Genomic DNA, 20,618 nt, shown 5'->3' with positions numbered 1-20,618 from the left:
AATATAATAGATTTTGTGCATAAGAACAAATAAGAATAATTTATTTCTGCTTATATTTAGACTAACCACCCTCCCCCCCCCCATCACTGTTCTATGATTTGATGAGTTTAGCATTTACTTCTGACACTGGGGAAACAACTCCTGTTTGGGGAGGGTAAAGAAAAATTTCTTCATCTTATGATGACTACTGTAGGCTTCCTTAATCTTTTTTTCTTCTTTAATAGTAATTTTTTTTACAACATAGAGAAAATATCTTCCTAAGGGTTTAGGATGACCAAACAATGTAACTATTTAAATGACCCCGGACACTCAGTAAATGTTGAATCAGAATTTTTTTTGGTTTCTGTAACCACTTAGTTTCTTTAAATGAGGCTTTATGTATAAATAAAATCTGCATAGATAGCAAAATGAATATGCAGTTGAAATGTTCATTTATTGATCTTAAAAGGTTGTGATCCCTCAAATTAATCACTAGCTGTTTTATCCACAAAAATGCAGATTTAAAAACTTATTTCCAAAAAATATTAGACATAGCAGCTTGTAATTTGAGGATTCGGTAAGTATTCTAATCTTAACAATGTATGCAAATCATGTGAATGTTATGCCACAAAAAATGATTTGAACTTAAATACATTTTTACAATCATTTAAAATTTGCATAGTATTTGGTAAGAGGGTGACTATAAGTATACATAGCAGTGTATTTCCATTCAGCACTGTGCTCAGGAATGTGTTCAGACCAATTCTATACAGTCATGTGCCACAGAACGTCCATTCAGGCCATGTCCACCTGCACATACGTCTGTGGTCCCATAAGGTTACGCTAGAATTCAGAAATTCTGATCAGAGAATAAGATGTACCAGATACAACCAGACATAGCAAACACAACAGCTTCCTACACACAACAGGTGTATCTCATGTCTCTTGTATACAAATCCATTGCATTCCCAGGCATATAATGGTACAGTACACATATAACTTATATGTCCTGATAAAAAACAAAACAAAACCCGTTACCATGGAGTTGATTCCGACTCATAGCGGCCCTATAGGTCAGAGTAGAATTGCCCCACAGAGTTTCCAAGAAGCGCCTGGTAGAATGAGCTGCCAACCTTTTGGTTAGCAGCCATAGCAGTTAACCACCACACCACCAGGGTTTCCACGTGTCCTGATAGTCATAATAAAAGCCTTTGTTACTGGCTTATGTATGTACTGTACTTTACTTTCTATCATTATTTTAATATGGAGCCCTGGTGCCACAGTGGTTATGAGCTCAACTGTAAACCAGAAGGTCAGCCGTTTGAATCTACCAGTAGCTCCTTGGAAACCCTATACGGGGTTTCTACTCTGTCCTAAAGGGTCACTATGAGTTGAAATTGACTCAAGGACAACAGATTTGGTTTGGTTTGGTTCCCTACTTACAAATAAAAAGTTTACTGTACAACAGCCTATATATACTTCAACTCATAGGCAGTTGCATCCAGTCTCGTGTATCACGCATCTCTTGAGTGTTGTAGCATTATCTCTCCGTTTAATTTTCTTTTGAAAATATTACCATGAAGTGCATCTTGGCTCCCAAATGCAGATAAACCATTGCTAGTGATACCAGCAGCAAGGGGCAAAGGAGAAGCATATATTTGGAAGCGAAAGGAGAAGTATTCCATATAGCTTTGCTAAGTACAGTATATAGTATGGAATTGCACAACATCGAAATCACATAACACCCTATTTCATAGAATGTATTGTGGATGTTAAGTGATGCATGGCTGTACTACAAAAATGGATGCTGTTCTCATGGTCATGGAGCTGATTCTGAAAGATGTGTTACCAGTAAGGTTTTACAGGGAAAATTCTACTTACCAAAATGAGTTTAAAAAGTAACATGAATCTGAAAGCATTGGGTCACTTAATTCAACCTCAAATCTTTCCCTACTAATGTTACTTTCCAGTATAAATGCACTTTTTTGTGTGAAATTCCTTCATTCTTTGAAACTACATGAAGTGAGAAACTATGTTCTTATCATAGTACTTTCACACTTTATGATGCTGGCAAGTATATTAAATTGCAAAGTAGGTGGAAAGAGGAAACAAAGTAGAGATGATGATGGGGGCTGACTTGAACACGCTATTATATTTACGTTTTTAGCATTCTGAAAAATTAAGATGTGCTACGGCTATGCCATCCACAATATTTAATGTCTGCTCTGAGTAATACAGATGAAAATTATGTGATTTTCTTACATAGGCATGAACTGCCAATAAGACTTCTTTAGCAGGTCACCCATCCTTGGCAATCATTTCTGCAAAATGAGACAGATCATTTTATACTAAGACCCTAGATCAAGATCAATGAATCTATTGTGCTTTGCTTTCAACTCCTGTATCATATTGTTAAATTTGATACAAGGTAGTATAATACTTGACTTGAGAGTTGAAGAGCCCAAAATGGTTCGTTAATTTCAATAGGCATTACTACTGCCTCCCCTCGATCCATTTCCCTCTTTTCCTATTCTATACAAAACCCCAGCTTTTCTAGTCATTTGATTTAGGTGAAAAAAACTGTAAAGATAAGTCCCAATGACTGATTATTGTTGAGCAGATTCTGAGTCATGGAGGTCCTGTGTGTGTCAGAGTAGGACTGTAGTTTGTAGGGTTTTCAATGGCTAATATTTTGGAAATGCTTCCTTCTGGGGCACATCTGGGTAGATTTGAACCTCCAGCCTTAAGGTTAGCAGCCGAGCATTAATTGTTTTAATCATCTGGGGACTCCAAGTCCAAACAAGCCTGAGCTGAATAGCAACTGGCACCTGTTCCAATGGCCATGTGATGTGGTCTAATCAAATCAAGGTGTCAGGTTCTCCTGATTGCAGCAGTTGCTCACTGCATGTGATTGGGCAGGCAACCAAGCTGGGCCTACCCATGCGGAGTCCAGGACCCACGTCCAATGGCTGGAAAGACAAGTTTTCTCCTCCTTTGATTATAAGTGCAGAACCACAGAGCTGCTCGACCTTCTAGCAGCCACCTCTTTATCGTGAGGAAAGCCTACCTGAGACGTAGCCAGCAGGTGGTAGAGCAGAGCTGAGCAAATCACAGAGAAATAGAGGAAAAGCCAAAAAGATAGCATGAAACTTGGGTTCAACCATGTCTGAATGCCAGTTATGCAGGCAAACACATTTCATTTGCTGTTTAAACTAATCCAAGACGTGTTTTCTGATACTTGTTATTGAAAACATCATAAGAGATCACAAGCGTCACAGGGGTTGTTATGTGAACTCCCTCTGCCACCGGCTGCCTGCAGATAGATCCTACTCTAACATTTTCCGTATTTCCTACCAAAGCAAATAATAATACTCTAAAGAGGAATGGGAGCCCTGGTGGTGCAGTGGTTAAGAACTTAGCTGCTAACCAAAACGTCAGCAGTTTGAATCCACTAGCCCCTCCTTAGAAACCCTATGGAGCAGTTCTACTCTGTCCTACAGGGGCAGTGTGAGTGGGAATCGACTTGACAGCAAAGGGTTTGGTTTTTAGTTTTTAAGGAGGAATGAAAAAGGGAAGCAGAATAACACTGTGGAAAAATCAATGTCCTTGGAAAAGATGGATTGGTATTTACCACTAATTATCTAAGTGACTTTGAGAAAGTCACAGAACCTCAGATTCCTCCTCTGTAATTTGGAGATAATAAACCCTACAGCTCAAACCTGACGTAACCAGTACCTGGCACAGTCCCTGTAACATACTACGTCATTAGTAAACATTGGCTCATTCTCCTCCCTTTCTTTCTATTCAGTGGATGATTTTAAAAATACACTTTAAATGTTTACGAAATTTCTTTTGGTAAGTACCTCTTCTGATTAGTCAGAATTTTGTATTTAAATTGTTTATATAATTATATTTTCACAAGTTAGTACTTTCAAATGAGCATATATATCAAACCAAATAAATAAATAAGACAAACTTATTGCTTTGGAGTCAATTTCTACTCATAGCAACCCTATTGGAAAGAGTAGAACTACCCCATAGAGTTTCCAAGGAGTGGCTGGTGAATTCAAACTGCCGACCTTTTGGTTAGCAGCCAAGCTCTTAACCTCTGCGCCAACAGAACTTTCTCTATTTATTTATTTATTTACATATTTATATTTAGTACCTGAATAACACCTAGTTCTTATGATTTTTGAAAAGAAAATATTATATGAATGACAATGTAATATGAAAAAGTCCCATATAAATATAAAGGCTTTTTAAATGTATTTATTATTAATTTTGGAATTTAGAATAGAAATAGATGACAATATTGTGCAGCTTTTTAGCCTGTCAAAATGATAGCCTTATTCTGTAATATTGGCCCAATTCATGTTGCCTTATTGGACAAAATTGGTTTAAGTGCTTCAGTAATTGCATTTAAATGAATAACGTATATAAAAATATGATTTCTCATTATGTTAAATGTATTAAAAGACTAGTAGATATTGAATGCACATTTCATTAATATTTCAATAGCTTTTGGAAGTTTCCAGAGAAAGTTTACTCCCATTTGTCTTAGAAAAAATATATATTGTTTCACACATGTATACACACACCCAGGCTCTCTCCCCTCTCATTCAGATATAAAATAATCGATTTGGTCCTATATGCCAATGTGGGGCAGAAAGTAGAAATAAAGAGGAGTTTTTACTTTAAGCTATACTATTATCATTGTTTGTAACTAAAAACTGGTGATTTATAATTGGTATTTCTGATCTTTTAATATGTTTCTGCAAGCTTATTTATTCCAAGGGTATCATATTTGCAAAATAATTAGATATTACTTAAAAGAGCCTACATGTGTGAACTTCCTGTTTAGAAAGATACATGAAACATTATGAAGGCAAATACAACATTATCCTAGTTTACAAAAAAAGCAAAATATAAAGATGTAATAGTCTATAAATTGCCTATCATATATACCAAGGCCCACTTGGTGTGTTCGTCAAGCGAACACCATCTCTCCCTGTTTGAGACTTGCCTCTATGTTTGCACACCCAATGAAGACTGGAGGAACACACCTGATCAAGCTTGGCCTCTCAGGCCTCCTTTCCTGGAAATTAGGAGCCAACACTGAAAGAGGCTAGCCTACCTCTATTAGGGTCAAACTAGGAAATTTGGCATCTGAGAACATACTACCTTTCAAACATCCCAGAAAAGCTGAGAAAGCTTTTTTTTTTTTTTTTTAAAGAGAGTCAAATGAATGACCATGAATCTTGCAGAAGCAGCCAGGCTTCCTGAAGCCTGGACCCTCCCCCGTCAGGTCAGGTGCACTGTCTTCTCATGGATTCCATTAAGCGTCCTCACCAACTGACAAAAAGTAAATTTCCTGTTTCTGTACAATTAGCTAAGGTGTGTTTCTGTTGTTTGCAGACCTGTAGACACCAAACCTATTGAAACATACCAGAAATGACTGCAAAAAACAAGAACAAGTATGGACATACTTTCTGGACTACAAATCTACATATTTTGGATCACTAATCTCATTTCAAAATTTTGATAGTAAAGAAATAATTAGAAATGGGGCAGAATATTATATACAGAGGAATTTTTAATCAAAGCATTATTTATGACAAGTTTTGAGGCAATACCTAATGTTATTGACAGGATGTTAGTTATAGCATACACTATGGTTAAATTTTAAAACTTTTACAATAAATTTTCAAGAACATGAAAATAATTGAGAAATTTTATGTAAGTGAAAAAAAGCAGGATATAAAATTACAAATTTTTCCATGTATGCCTATGCACAGGAAAAAAAGAGAATTAAATAAACCAAAATACCAGCAAGTTATTTCTTAGTACTTTAGGTATTGTCAGTTTTTTTACTTTTTTTTTCCTCATATTTTGGGGAACAAATTCTGTAATAATTGTACATTGTTTTTTCGATCATAAAAAAATAAGAGGGAAGATGGCAAAGATAAGTTTTTTGGTTTCTCACAGCCTACATTTTTCCCCCTATCTGGTTTACATTCAGTCAATATCAATATATTCCAAGGTTTGAAGCTTGCATCTTACTCTTTGAATTGATAACTTGTTATTTTGTTTTACCGTAATTAGTCAGTTGTTAATTACTTTACATTAGCCTATGTTCTCTAAGGATTAGATTAGTTTGCAAAGTTTTTTTTCTTTCAAGGAGGAGCTATCTTTATAGACAGAGCTATTTTTCCAGTCCAGAATTCACCACTGACAGCTGAATACTTCTGCCTAGTTAATCTATTTGAACGCTTTTGTGTAAATTAGAGATAATATTAACAGAGTCTAAGGATTGTTATGGCACGTAAGGGGAAGAATATATGTGTCACCATGAACATCACTACCCTGATTTCTTAAGGGGAAAGAGTAACAAACGTCTCCAACTGGAGATAGTTCATGATAAATTGCAGATAATATGATTTTACATTTTCAATTCTTGGAAGCAGTTAGCAAAAAAAATAGTTCAACTCCCATTGATGTCAACGTATATAACAGACAAAAATATGCTGCCCTTATACCAATCATCACTTACCCAACAAGTTTGTAAAATTGAGTAATATTAACGCCTCTTACATTTTACCAATTGCTTCCATTTGCTGAAATGAAAGCAAATTTTCCCCTTAGTGGAGGAAAAAATGGGACACTGCAGCATAGAAAGAATAGGGGACTCAGAAATCAAGTAGAAAAGCAGTGGCTTCAAACAGGATTCACCTAACTCTTACCTAGCACCCAGTTATCTAACTTCTGTCACACATTAATTGCCTTATAATATCACTGAAAATAAAATTCATAAAATGATTGACAGAGGTTCATTGTATATATTATAAACAAACGTAGTAGACAAAAAGGGGCACGGGGAATCTCTAATTAAAATGCAGAACATATAAACCATCTAAAAACATGAATCATATATGTATATATGAAAACCTGATCCATAATTTTAACTGAAAGAGGATAAAATCATGTGCATTTAAAATAAGAAGATAAAATACTAATACAAACTTTAAACAAATTTTGATGATAATAAAATATTTATGTTGTTGTTAGGTGCCGTCGAGTCGGTTCCGACTCATAGCGGCCCTATGCACAGCAGAATGAAACACTGCTTGGTCCTGCTCCATCCTTACAATCGTTATGTTTGAGCTCATTGTTGCCACCACTGTGTCAACCACCTCGCTGAGGGTCTCCTTTTCTGCTGACCCTGTACTCTGCCAAGCATGATGTCCTTCTCCAGGGACTGATCCCTCCTGACAACATGCCTAAAGTATGTAAGACACAGTTTCGCCATCCTTGCTTCTAAGGAGCATTCTAGCTGTACTTCTTCTAAGATTTGTTCGTTCTTTTGTCAGTCCATGGTATATTCAATATTCTTTGCCAACGCCACAATTCAAAGATGTGAATTCTCCTTCTGTCTTCCTTATTCATTATCCAGCTTTCACATGCAAAATATTTATAGGTTTGGTTAAAGATAGATTCCCTTTTGTCCTTTTGGACAGTAAGTAACTTGATTTTCAAAATGGAGAATTGTATGAAGAAACTTTTTAGTATTTTATTTACATATTGAGCTTTTTATAAACATGAATCAAATTGCAAAGACTATTAATTTTCAAACCTTTTTTTTTTTTTCAGTCTAATTCCAACAAGTTGTTTTCCAAAGGGAACTAATTAGCAGTTTTATCTTCCGTCGGAATACTCAAATAGTCTTATTTACCTTTTCATTGTGTACTTTATATCAGAACAATCTACTGAGATACTAATTTCTGTCTTATTCTCTATACTCTAAAAGAGAAATAATCAAAGGTCATTTTTTTGTCTCTTCCACACCCACAAAATCTGTAAACCCTTTCTGGACCGAGGTGTCTCGGCTCTTCCTTGAGGCAGAAGTGAGGAGTTATTATTTTTTAATTTTATTTTTCATTTTTAGAGTCTGGTTAAAACATACAAACAAATCCTTTCAGGTTTCATTTGGATGGAGAGAACCATGGAAACCTTTAGGTAGATATAATGGGGGAGGAAAGGAAGCAGATACTTGAAAAGAATAACGATAGAAGACCAGAGGAGAGAACTGAGTTTTCAGATGCCGGAAGAATGGAGAGGTGTTTAGAAGTAGAGGGAATTTGTGCCCAGTCTGAGGCTGAACCTAAGAAGTTAATAGGACCGCTAATGAGACTTGCATGTGGCTGACTGGAGAGAGAACTTTAAATACCTTTTGAAAATGTCCCCTAGGCTGAGTTTCAGTTGTTCCACCTCCTATAAAGGCCAACTCTTTGCTCAGTAAGAGTTGCTATAACAGACAGTTCATGGAGGGTCAAGACAAACTGCACCATTGGACCACAAAGAAAAATAAGTTATTGTGACCATCAAAAACTGAGGATGAGGCCTTCAGCAGACCCCCATTTCTGGTATTTGTAAGCCATAAGATGTTTGTACAATATAATAAGGGGGAGAAAGAGCCTTATAAAGACTATTAGACAGGCAGATGGTAGAGGTGGTGGTCAGATTGAACTGGACTTAAGGAAATGAAATAATATCCTATATCTTTCCAATGACATAGGGAAAACCACCTACTAAAACTGAAAGGAAATAAAGAGCTTTAATACAAAGTTTATGATTTTAGTTAACAGTAACTCCAACCCATCAATTTGGAAGCAAATTTTGAAGGATATGCTAGGGCACATATAACCTCTAACACTGTCTCTGCGGTTATTTGGAATAAAAGTTGCAGGGATTTTATATAAGCAGAACAGGAATGGAACAAGAAAGTTACTTAATCACTACTTTTCTCAGTAAATTATCAAAAAAGTTTCCAAAGATAAATCAGTGTACACTCAAAATGGGACCTCACTGTTTTTGATTTTTCAAGATAGCCAAACTACGTCACCTCCCCTTTCCACTTCGGGTGTTTTATTAATTTCTGGCTCTCTCATCCTTGTCCTGACACCCCACTAATGCCTTTCGCACACGTAGGCATACTGCAGCTTCATCTCTCTCTGTGCCTGTGACAGCAGGTCAACCTGGGTAAACGTCTGCCTTTCATGAAATTGATGGCTATGTTTCACACGCTGAAAATTTATTCTATTTATCCAGAGCTGCTTTTGTTTTTTTATGGTGTGATCATCTGGCATGCATTTAAACTATACTATTTTAGAAGAGAATTTATTATTTCAAGGTTCGGTTTACTACCTTCCCAAGTTCTACGGCCTTCTAAATGTCATATAGGATCCAGAAAAGCGTATTATCCTTTGTAACGTACTTAGCCCTATAAGTTTGCTTTCAGTATGAGAAGAACTTAGATTCTTTGGATCTTAAATATCAGTTCTTATATCTTAATTCTCAGTCTTAGATACAAATTCCAAGATGCCTGTTGATATAACACAATGCATCTACCTCAAAGAGTATTAATAAGCATGGACTTGGGCTGGATGTTAACTCACTAAAACTGAAAAGTTACGCATGCCCAAAGTGATTGAACTGTGGTGTTGAGTACGTCCTAATGATGTGCCACCTACAACACCATACCAAGGAGGAGCGATTACTCGTGTCCCCTGTTGCCAGCAGGGATTAGCTCTGGAACTGTGATAATAAGCAAGATGGATTGAATTTCATTAAAATACCAAGGAAAATCCTCCAAAATGGTTCTTAATTAAATGGTCTCCAGCTAAGCAGCAGTCAAAATGTGAACTTTCCCTACATTGTGTTCAACTGAATGTCATGTTGACTTCAGAGCCTATGGGGATGACTTTAATAATAACAACACTTCCTACTTACGTAGCTCTTTTCATATGACACTTGTGCAGTGCTTTACAAATATCATCTTATTACCTCACACAATGAGTCAATTACAGAGTTGGGGGTAGAACCCAAGATTCAAAACGCCCTATCGTCTGTGAGAATAGCTCTGTTAAACATCACAAGTGATCTACAGTTACATGTGTCTTATATGGGGGAAATAAAGTTTGATATAAATCTTTTGATTTACATCACGTCTTAACAACACAGAAATTTAGTTCCTTACTAAAGCATTCCATCCTAATTTTTAAGAAATAACCATGTTTTAATTTTGCTATCAGTTACCACAGAGTAAGTTACAGGACTAAATTGTGTTCCCATCAAATTCTGTTGTCCGCAGGAACATCCCCGTTCAAAAACCAAATGAATCCTTAGAGCCTGTGTTGATAAATTTGTTCTCAATCTAATTGATAACAACCACACCTAGAATCAGTAAATATAAAAGGCTCTAGCCTGGGCATTTCAATATGTGTATTTTTTGTTCTTATCCCTGATAGGTCATTATGCACACTTTTTGATTTTCTAAATAATATCAGTAGTTCACTGACTAGAAAAGATGAAAAAGAATCACATATCTGAGGCACCAAAGTAAACTTTTTTTGTTAAATGCCTTTGTTTTGCTTCTTTGATACATTGTACAGTCCACCCTTGGCTACAGTTGTTTGTGTGCTAGGCTTGTTTTTTCAATCCCACCGTCAGTGGTTCAAGGCTGAGAATACGTGGAATTCACCTATGAAGTCCCAGTAGAGTCTCTGATGATGCCCTAAATGCCCAAGTCCTCAAGTGCTGACCGCACGAATGATTGAAACTGTTGAGTAGCTAAAAAGGAAAACCTCCAGCCAACGAATAGCAACAGGTGTTATTACTTTTCCCAATTCAGAAGTGGGCTTTATCAGCAAATTAAACATCATACAAAAAAAGAAAAGTATTGAATTTAAAGAGAAAACCTGTTTGAAACACAGCTGGAGTCCCACGGAAAGAAATTACTCAGCTCTCTATAGTCCACTGTTGCTATTTCAACCCATTTCATTGTACAGGGGAACGTCTATAATGATGCTCAGGGTGAAAAGTTACTCTTGCAGTGCGCTTATTTGTCAACATAGTACATTTTTTTCCCATTAACTTTGAAACATTTTATTGCTGTCAAAATTTCTAGACCAACAAAAGCATTATAAATACCAAGCGCTTTGGGGTTTCCCTTGCCTCAAATCCTGGATAATGCTAATTTAGTTTATCTAGACACATAACCTAAGTAAAAAGCAATGTAAAAACAAAAAGAGTTATATCACTCTTTTTATATTTCTGAACAAACTAAACTGGGGGGTTGCTAGCATTCAGACATAAAGGCGTTCAAATAGCCAAGCAAAATGGTTGCAGAATAGGAGAAAGTATCAGAAACATGATTGTTAAAATAATAAATTAGTATATTTATGTAACATTTTATGGAAAATTGTATCTGTCTTGATATTAAAATTCAGAAACAAGGTAAATTCTAAATCAAAAGATTATAGCAAAATTTTATGCTTGTTCCTAAATCAAGTAAATGTGGTTACTAACATAAGGATTAATTCTGAAAAAGAACCTTAGTATTTATAGTTCGACTTATAAATTGATAATCACATTGCAGCCCTTTAACAGGAATCTAAAATCTTGGAGTTATGTTATATTATACTTCAAAACATGCACTTTTAAAATTATACCTGGATTTTAAAAAATGAATTTATTCAATCTTCATGATAGGATAAAATAGTACAAGACATTTTGCCGGGAATGAAGGCAACTGAAGAATCCAAGAACATTACAAAAAGAAACTACAAATCAGCAACAGACCCACAGTGATGCACTGCTGAGCAGAAGTCAAACCGGAAAGCCAAGTTGTCAGCAGAAATGAGTAGGTGGATTGTCTGAATTTCAGCTATAAGCCTTAGTTTAATTTTCTTCTTTGATAACCTTTACCACAGGCTGTTATTTCAAAGTCGTTTGGCGACTCACCTAGATGGACACCTATTACTAAAGAAACCGCCACCTTGCAACATATTTAGTAATTATATTCATCTTGATAACATCCTTCTTGACAATTTTATCATTGATGGAACTCTCAGCCCGTGGAGGTTATTTGTATTTTCTCCCCTTTCTGACCTTATGTTCTGCCATGAAGGTTCTGGAGAACAAATACTATTTATTATGTTATCTTGGGATCCTGCCACGATTCTTCTTTTAGGAACTTTGGCAAAAATTATTTTCTCCAGTCCATCTATGCCTATCAAGACTGCAATAATAGAGTCTAAGGAGGGTCTCCTGCCACCCTTACACTTTGCTTATTTTCAGCCAGATTGCATTTGGTCCAGGCACACTATAGAGGGATAGCATGCCTATTGAGTCCAGAATTGGAAATCTAAACTTTGACCTTTCAATGACTGTTCAAATCATTTAACCAAAACAGACAAAGTCAAAGAGATTTTAAATCTGCCAGTGTTTTCAATTTTTCCAAACATTTTGGCAGAAAATGTGAACTTAGGCCATGGATCTTTTTTCCTCACTCCCTATAACTAGTTTATGCCAAATAAACTGCAATTATCATCCTTTTGTTGCCAAACCCTAGAAGGTTGGTTCTGTCCGGCATGCTTAGACTTGTCAATGATCTGGATGCTGGCCTTGGAGAAAGTTACTGTATTGCAACACACAGAGCAGGGAGCCGGGAGGAAATTCCTCAGATCTGACTCCCTGAGCTATGGGAAGCAGGGCTTATTTGTGATTTGGGCAGCAAGATGGTGGCTGCACAGGCAGACTGGGGAGAGAAAATTCTAGAAGGAAGACTCAGGAATTATGGCGGCCAGGAAATGTGGTTCTTGTAGGCCTTTGGAATGGGGTCCGGGTGATGATTTTCCCTCTGATTAGTTCTACTTGTTGTTGTGTGCTCTGTTGAAGTCAACTAACAGTCACAGTGGGCCCTTCTGCACATGTGGGGTGGACCAAATCTGGCTTGGGCTGCTTTAAGGCAGTCTTTTCTAAGTAATGGAAATTTACTAGTATTCTTAGGGTCAGGTTACACTTTCTTTTTTATTCATTTCTCTAGATTAACCTATAGTGGTCTACTGCCCACCAGGGCTCAGGCATAAACTATCTCAGAAATTAGCAACCCAGGGCACAAAACCTATCCCACATAACCTGTCCTGCCCTCCAACCCAGTGACCTCATCCTGTTGATGACCTTTCTTCTTTTCCTTCTCAGAAACCAGCAGCCTCTGGCCTGGCTCCTGACCTTGACCAACCTGTTCAGTTCCCTCCCTACCCCCCAGTTCAGAGGGGAGCAACTGCTGACTGAACTCAACCAACAAGCCCTGGAAGCAGCTTCTGTAAGTCAAGTTAAAATGTATACTTTCTTAAGTGTGAAAGAGGCTTAAGCTCACTAAGAAAAAATTAAAAAACATAAAGAAGTAAAGAATCTGTATCTATAAAGTTCTATATTCCAAACACAAGTTCTGGTGGCTTTCTGTGGCTCTCATTTAAAGAGTTGAAACAGCCCACTGGAGTTTATGGGTATGTTGGGGGGCAGAGAGACTAAAGAGAGCAGAAAAGAGGAAAAACCTAGAAGTGATGCCTGAGCTGAAGAAGAATAAGGGATAGCCAGGGAGATTGAAGGCAGTGGAGAAGAGAAAAAAAAAAAAAAAAACTAATAATGTCTGAGCTGAAGAAGGATAGGGGATAGCCAGTGAAGAAGGCCAGGAGGAAGGAAGAGCAGGATGAGTGTGGCAAGCAAGAGGAACGGTGTGTCCAAAGGACTGAAGGCCAGGCAGGTATGGTGCAGTTGAAGAATTACATGAGACTGTTAAAACTGGAGCAGGCAGTTGGTTACCAACTAACTTGGTTTACCCCGAACTGTCCCAGGATTAAAACCGAAAGTCCAGTGTCTCTGGAACTTCCTCACCCAAATGGCCTCATATAAAAGGTGATATCATTTCACATTATTTCTTAAATCGGCCCTCCTTGGAAATTCCAATTTTATAAGTTTCTACCATAGCATCCTAAGCACTTCCCATCATAATTCCCTATGCTAGAAAAGACTTTATGGCCATCCTCTTGGTCAGTTGCTTAAACATTGATTGGATTCCCATAAACTGAGACCACTGACAATGGACCATTCCCTGCTAGGATCACCCATCTTCTTTCCACTCTGGTTCCTAGGACACAGACCATCATTGGGAAGCAATGTAGACTTGTGACCACTTGCCCAACTACAAATCCTTGCTGGGTGCTGCTACAGTCAGCAAATGAGTTTCCTCTGAGAAGTTCTTAATTTCCATATAAAGCTACTGGATCCCAATTGCTTTACCCTCAAGCCCCTCATGTTCATTCATTTAGCAATCACTTGGGTACCGAAATGTGGGAAACTGTGCTTAACGCTGGGGACACAGTGATGAGTAAGAAATGCTCTAGGTCCTAGGTCAATAGCAGCATCATATTTCTCTAGGGGGTTGATCAGGAGGAAGAAGGGAAAAGAAAAGCCAAGTACTGTAAAACCTGCAAAAGCCAGGGCCTGTGTAAGGCAGAATGCTGTCAGAAGGAAAATTCAAATACTTCCCACTAATAGGGAGTGACAGAAAAGTAGTAAGACTGCATCTTGTCAAAGTTGGAAAACTCGCGACACCCAGGAAAACAATGCAGTCCTGTAGAGTTCTGGGTGTCACAGGTTTCACTGTAATTTCATAATTTTTAAAGAGTGCAATACAGAGATGTGTACTGTGTAATGCTACGTGAGCACAGTGAAGAGGGAAATTTGGGAAGAGAGGGGTCTTCGTGGAGTGTGTTTTCGCTGGGTTGGCCTCCACAAATCTAACTTTTAGCCTTTGATTCCATTCTTCACTAATTTCCTGTAGGGACTTCATTCCTGTACTATTCTTTATTTTTTTTATTTTATTATTTTTTTGTCATCCCCTTTAATCTTATTTATTTAACTCTTTTTTTTGTTTTGTTTTAAACATGTACAGGTCTTAAAAGGTCTTTGATGGGAGTGGCATTGAAGTTTATCAACTGGATTTCTCTTTCTCTTTTTTTTCTTATCTTTTCAACTTTGTGATCCTTGACATATGTTTGTATTTTCTCAGCACTCATTCTTTTTAACTCTCTATTTTCTGGTTTTTGTTTCCATGGTTACAAAATAAATAAATAAATAATAGCCTTTATAGTTATGAATTCTTCCTCTTTAGCATTTGGGTGACCTTCCAGTCAAATTTGCAGCTTCCATGGTACTTGCGCTAAAATAATTGTAGCCATGGTAACTTCCTGAAAACACTGTGGTCATCTCATTTCGTGTTCATGTATCTGGTGTTGGCCCATGACATATGTTCCAACATGGTGTTAAAATATCCTATAATCGAACTCTCACTGCTTCTCCAAGTTCGTCATTCCTACTTCCCTCTAACAGGAATCTTTCTGTCTCACCAAGCTGGTCTATTCACCTTTGCTCAAACATGGGGCCTTACCTTGGACTACCATGACTTGTCAGGTGCATAGGGCCTTACCTTGGACTACCATGACTTGTCAGGTGCCAACCTTTATACATAGGAAACATTTCCTCTATCTTTCTCTAAGTTTTTTTTTTTTTTTTTTCTCTAAGTTACCATTGTCCTTTCATTTCCCAAGTACTCGGCCTTGCCTTACTTTTGAAGGTTCCCTGTCTATCATAACCTCTTTTCAATGAAGTCTTGTGGCATTTATTGGCTACGCTACAAACATTGGGACTACTTTATTCTGCATTATATTGGTAATTTGTTTGACGTGCAGTAAACTGCTGAAAATAAAGGGTGTCTCTCTCACCCTTGTTCCCCTTTCACATGTATCACATACACACACATATTTATTTCAAAAATTTAATTACACATGAATGATTATTGGTATCTGTTCAGAGCCTATGCTGACTTGATTATTACCTCCCCTTTATCATTCATCTGGTTTCCCTAAAATGTGCCTGGATATTTTAATTTTAAAAATGATCAGCTAGTCATCGTCTAGAGTACTAAAACATCAAACCCACTGTCATCAAGTTCCATTGTGATTCATAGTGACCCCACAGGGTTTCCAAGACTATTAATCTCTCCTGAAGCAGACTGCCACATCTTTCTCCCAGGGAAGCTGGCCTTTTGGTTAGCAGTCAATGGCTTTAACCACTGCACCACCAGTGCTCCTAGATCGTCCAGACTAGTGGCCCCCAAATATTTTTGAGCATGAGAACTCCTTTTTATGGGTCAAATAACTTCATTCACTGCTGATAAAATAGTAGTCATACTTCTAGCATATTTCAATTGGGAAACTATATAAAAACAAAAAATTACATTGAATTTAATAATAATTATAAGTACATTTTCACTTTGGTTTAAGTAGGGCTACATGGAAGCAGGGTGGTGGTTAGGGACATGGATTCTGGAGGCAGGGTACCTGTGTGTAATCCTGGCTCATTACCTGTTAAGCCATGTGACCTTGGGCTAGGTACTGAATCTCCAGAATTTCAGTCTTAGCACTTTAAAAAAGGGATTATAATCATATAAGACTTAAATGGAGAGTTCTTCAAACAGCTCTTAGTACATGATAAGTAATTAACATTAACTATAATTCAAAAATATCAGTTCATACATGTATGCATATTATGTTCAGTCTAGATAGAGTTGATATACATAAAAGATTGATAACTGCAAATAAATTCAGAAGCCCTCCATACATCTTTTTGGGTAACAATGGCTTCCAAAGACTCTTAGATTGTTGCTTAGTGTGATGGTTAAGACTGCATGTCATCTTGGCTGGGCCATGATTCTCAGTGTTTTGGCAGTCGTGAGATGTTGTGTTCGCTTCCCTGTTGAGATTCAATGTGTGATCACCCCCATGATGGCATCTGCTGTGAGTAGCCAATCTGTTGAGGGGGAGTTTCCTTGGGCATGTGACCTGCCTCTAATGTGGGCAGATGTTCTGGCAAGGCTCGGGGGTTTTTGCTGGTTCTGGATCCTGCAGCTGGCTCCTCTTCCTCTGACCTTGGTTCTTGAGACTTGAGCTAGCAGCCTACCTGCGGTCTTCCCTGCTGATCTTTGGGATTTGTCGATCTTCACAGCCTATGATCAAGAGCCCTGCTCTCTGCTCTGCCAATCTTGGGTTTGCCAGTACCTGCGGCTATGTGAATCAGGAGAAGCCTCTATCCTGATGTCTGGACTTGTGATATTACAGCTTCTACAACTGCATGAGCCATTTCCTTGATATAATCTCTCTCTATCTATATAGATTCATATGCTTTATGGGTTTTTGGTTCTCTAGAGAACCCACCCCAAGATACTTAATTTATGTACTGCAAACTAAAGTCTGTTTCCATAGTACAGAGAATTCTATCCAGATCTACCAGCCAAACATCACTTTTATCCTTCTATTTCTCTAACTCAGAATCATTTTATTTGTGTATTGGAGGTACCTTCATTCTAAATATGCCTACAAGGAAATAGATCTGCTTAGTTCAGGTCCAAAACCATCTCTACCCTGGAAATCTAGAACACTTGTGGAAGCTGAAGACTCACATTGGGATGGAAGTTAATCCTTCCCCTTTTAACCCTGATTTATTATGTACATAGCACATTTTAAAACTCATATAACACAATTTCAGGATTTGTTTAGTTTTCCTTTATTGCTTACTCTATCCTCCCAAAGAGAAGGTAAAATTTTTGAGGCAAGGACTTTATCTGTACTCTATCACTAGGGCCTAGGACAGTGCCTGGCATTCCACAGTACCTTTAGATGACTGAGCGACTGAACACATTAATCTATGCTCACCCAGAATTATTGTTTCTTTCCATAAGATCACAAAATATTAGCAGTAACAGAGGTATAATCTTTTCTTTGCAAACTGTGAATTGAGAAGTGAGAAAAACAGTTCTGCTTCTCCTTGTAATCTAGAAAGCAAGCAAATATAAAGTGGTGAGGGCATGGCTGCTAACCAAAAGGTGTGCAGTTGGAATCCACCAGCTGCTCCTTGGAAGCCCTATGGGCAGTTCTACTCTGTCCTGTAGTCCTGTAGGGTCTCTAAGAGCTGGAATTGACTCAATGGCAACTGGGTTGTTTTTGTTTTTAAGTATCTGAGCATAGAATAAAAATGGGAATGTCATGTGGGGTTGGTGATGAGCCCCCGCCTCACCAAAAGCTTCATTCTGAAAAATATTTATGAGGCTTTCATTTTCCCCTGATTGCTTAGGTTCTAGCAGATTCATTTGCCTTTTAGCATGTACATAAAAACTGTGGTAGCGGAAAAGATAAAGATGGCGGACTAGGTGGACGCTACCGCGGATCCCTCTTGCAACAAAGACTCGGAAAAACAAGGGAATCGATCACATACATAACAATCTACGGACTCTGAACAACAAGCACAGATTTAGAGACGGAAAACGAACAAATACGGGCAGACAGCGACCGTTTTCAGAACTAGGAGCCAGCGTACCAGGCAGGTGACCTTCGGAGCCCGATCTGGGGCAGAGCCCAGGGGGGCAGACGGCACAGAAGGGGGGCCCAGCCCTTCCCCCCCGAACCCATTCCGGGAGGAAGTCTAGCTGGTTGGCGCGGGCAGTGTAGCGGCGCAGCCAGAGGGAGAAGCACCCGGGAGGCAGTGACTGATCTGGGAGCGGGGAGAGCAGCGTCCCAGCTGGGGAGCCGTCCCGCGAGGAGTTTGGCGGGAAGCGGGCAGGGCGCGAGCGGGGGGGGGGTCAGCTATATTTCCCTAAAGTGACCCCGGGGCGGGGCCCACACGTTCGTGCGGGGGGACGCACACCCAGTCCACGCGTGTGGCGTGGCGCACTGGAGGGAGAAGTCCCTGGGAGGAAGTGACTGGTCTCGGAGCGGGGAAAGCAGCGTCCCACCCGGGGTGCCGTCCCGCTGGGATTTGGGCATGCGTGCGGGCGGGGAGTGAGCGCGGGGTCCAATTTTATTACCCTGAATTGACCCAGGGGGCTGGCCCACCTGGTCGTGTGGGTGACGCCCACCCAGTTCGCACGAGAGGTGTGGCACACCGGAAGGAGAAGTCCCTGGGAGGAAGTGACTGGTCTCGGAGCGGAAAGCAGCATCCCAGCCGGTGTGCTGTCCCCCTGGGATTTGGGCGCGCGCGGGCGGGGCGTGAGCGCGGGGTCCAATTATATTTGCCAGAATAGACCCTGGGGGCGGGCCCACCCGTTCGTGCGGGAAACGCCCACCCAGTTCACGCCAGCAGTGCCGCACACCGGAGGGAGAAGTCCCCGGGAGGAAGTGACTGGTCTCGGAGTAGGGAAAGCAACGTCCCAGACGGGGACCCATCCCGCCCGGATTTTGGCGGACGGGGCGGAGCGTGAACGCGGTATTCAGCTCTATATTCTGTGGTGCTACACTCCTAGCTCTCTGATCCCTCCCCCACCCTCCCCAGGCAGCTCCATTAACATCCGAATACCCGGAGCCAGAGGGAGAATTCAGATAGGGATCTGACTGCATTTTTTTTTAGCTGATTACCTGGAAAATCTACTTTCCCAGTGATGGCTCAGAGACAGCAGTCCATATCAAACCACATAAAGAAACAGACCATGACAGCTTCTCCAACCCCCCAAACAAAAGAATCAAAATCTTTCCCAAATGAAGATACAATCCTGGAATTATCAGACACAGAATATAAAAAACTAATTTACAGAATGCTTAAAGATATCACAAATGAAATTAGGATAAATGCAGAAAAAGCCAAGGAACACACTGATAAAACTGTTGAAGAACTCAAAAAGATTATTCAAGAACATAGTGGAAAAATTAATAAATTGCAAGAATCCATAGAGAGACAGCATGTAGAAATCCAAAAGATTAACAATAAAATTACAGAATTAGACAACGCAATAGGAAATCAGAGGAGCAGGCTCGAGCAATTAGAATGCAGACTGGGACATCTGGAGGACCAGGAAATCAATACCAACACAGCTGAAAAAAAATCAGATAAAAGAATTAAAAAAAAAATGAAGAAACCCTAAGAATCATGTGGGACTCTATCAAGAAGGATAACTTGCGAGTGATTGGAGTCCCAGAACAGGGAGGGGGGACAGAAAACACAGAGAAAATAGTTGAAGAACTCCTGACACAAAACTTCCCTGACATCATGAAAGACGAAAGGATATCTATCCAAGATGCTCATCGAACCCCATTTAAGACTGATCCAAAAAGATAAACACCAAGACATATTATCATCAAACTTGCCAAAACCAAAGATAAACAGAAAATTTTAAAAGCAGCCAGGGAGAAAAGAAAGGTTTCCTTCAAGGGAGAACCAATAAGAATAAGTTCAGACTACTCAGCAGAAACCATGCAGGCAAGAAGGGAATGGGACGACATATACAGAGCACTGAAGGAGAAAAACTGCCAGCCAAGGATCATATATCCAGCAAAACTCTCTCTGAAATATGAAGGCGAAATTAAGATATTTACAGATAAACACAAGTTTAGAGAATTTGCAAAAACCAAACCAAAGCTACAAGAAATGCTAAAGGAGATTGTCTGGTCAGAAAACCAATAATATCAGGTACCAGCACAATACAAGGTCACAAAACAGAACGTCCTGCTATCAACTCAAATAGGGAATTCACAAAAAGAAACAAATTAAGATTAATTTTAATAAATAAATAAAATAATACACATAACAGGGAATCATGGAAGTCAATAGATAAACGATCACAATAATCAAAAAGAGGGACTAAATATAGGAGGCATTGAACTGCCAGATGGAGAGTGATACAAGGCGATATAGAAGGATACAAGTTAGGTTTTTACTTAGAAAAATAGGGGTAAATAAAAAGGTAACCACAA

General features: G+C 38.9%; 1 protein-coding gene across 1 annotated transcript in view; it reads right to left on the bottom strand.

Moving 5' to 3' along the window:
* CSMD1 (CUB and Sushi multiple domains 1) overlaps positions 1 to 19,097 on the bottom strand; it is a 1,768,974-nt gene extending 1,749,877 nt beyond the window's left edge. Inside the window, exon 1 of the mRNA XM_064294928.1 lies at positions 18,818 to 19,097. Within this exon, the coding sequence (XP_064150998.1) occupies positions 18,818 to 19,097 (280 nt within the window). The remainder of the gene's footprint in view (positions 1 to 18,817) is intronic.
* Positions 19,098 to 20,618: the final 1,521 nt, after the last annotated feature.

Source organism: Loxodonta africana, chromosome 12 (assembly GCF_030014295.1).
Source record: "Loxodonta africana isolate mLoxAfr1 chromosome 12, mLoxAfr1.hap2, whole genome shotgun sequence".
NCBI lineage: Eukaryota > Metazoa > Chordata > Mammalia > Proboscidea > Elephantidae > Loxodonta > Loxodonta africana.
This window is presented reverse-complemented; position numbering and strand designations above follow the sequence as displayed.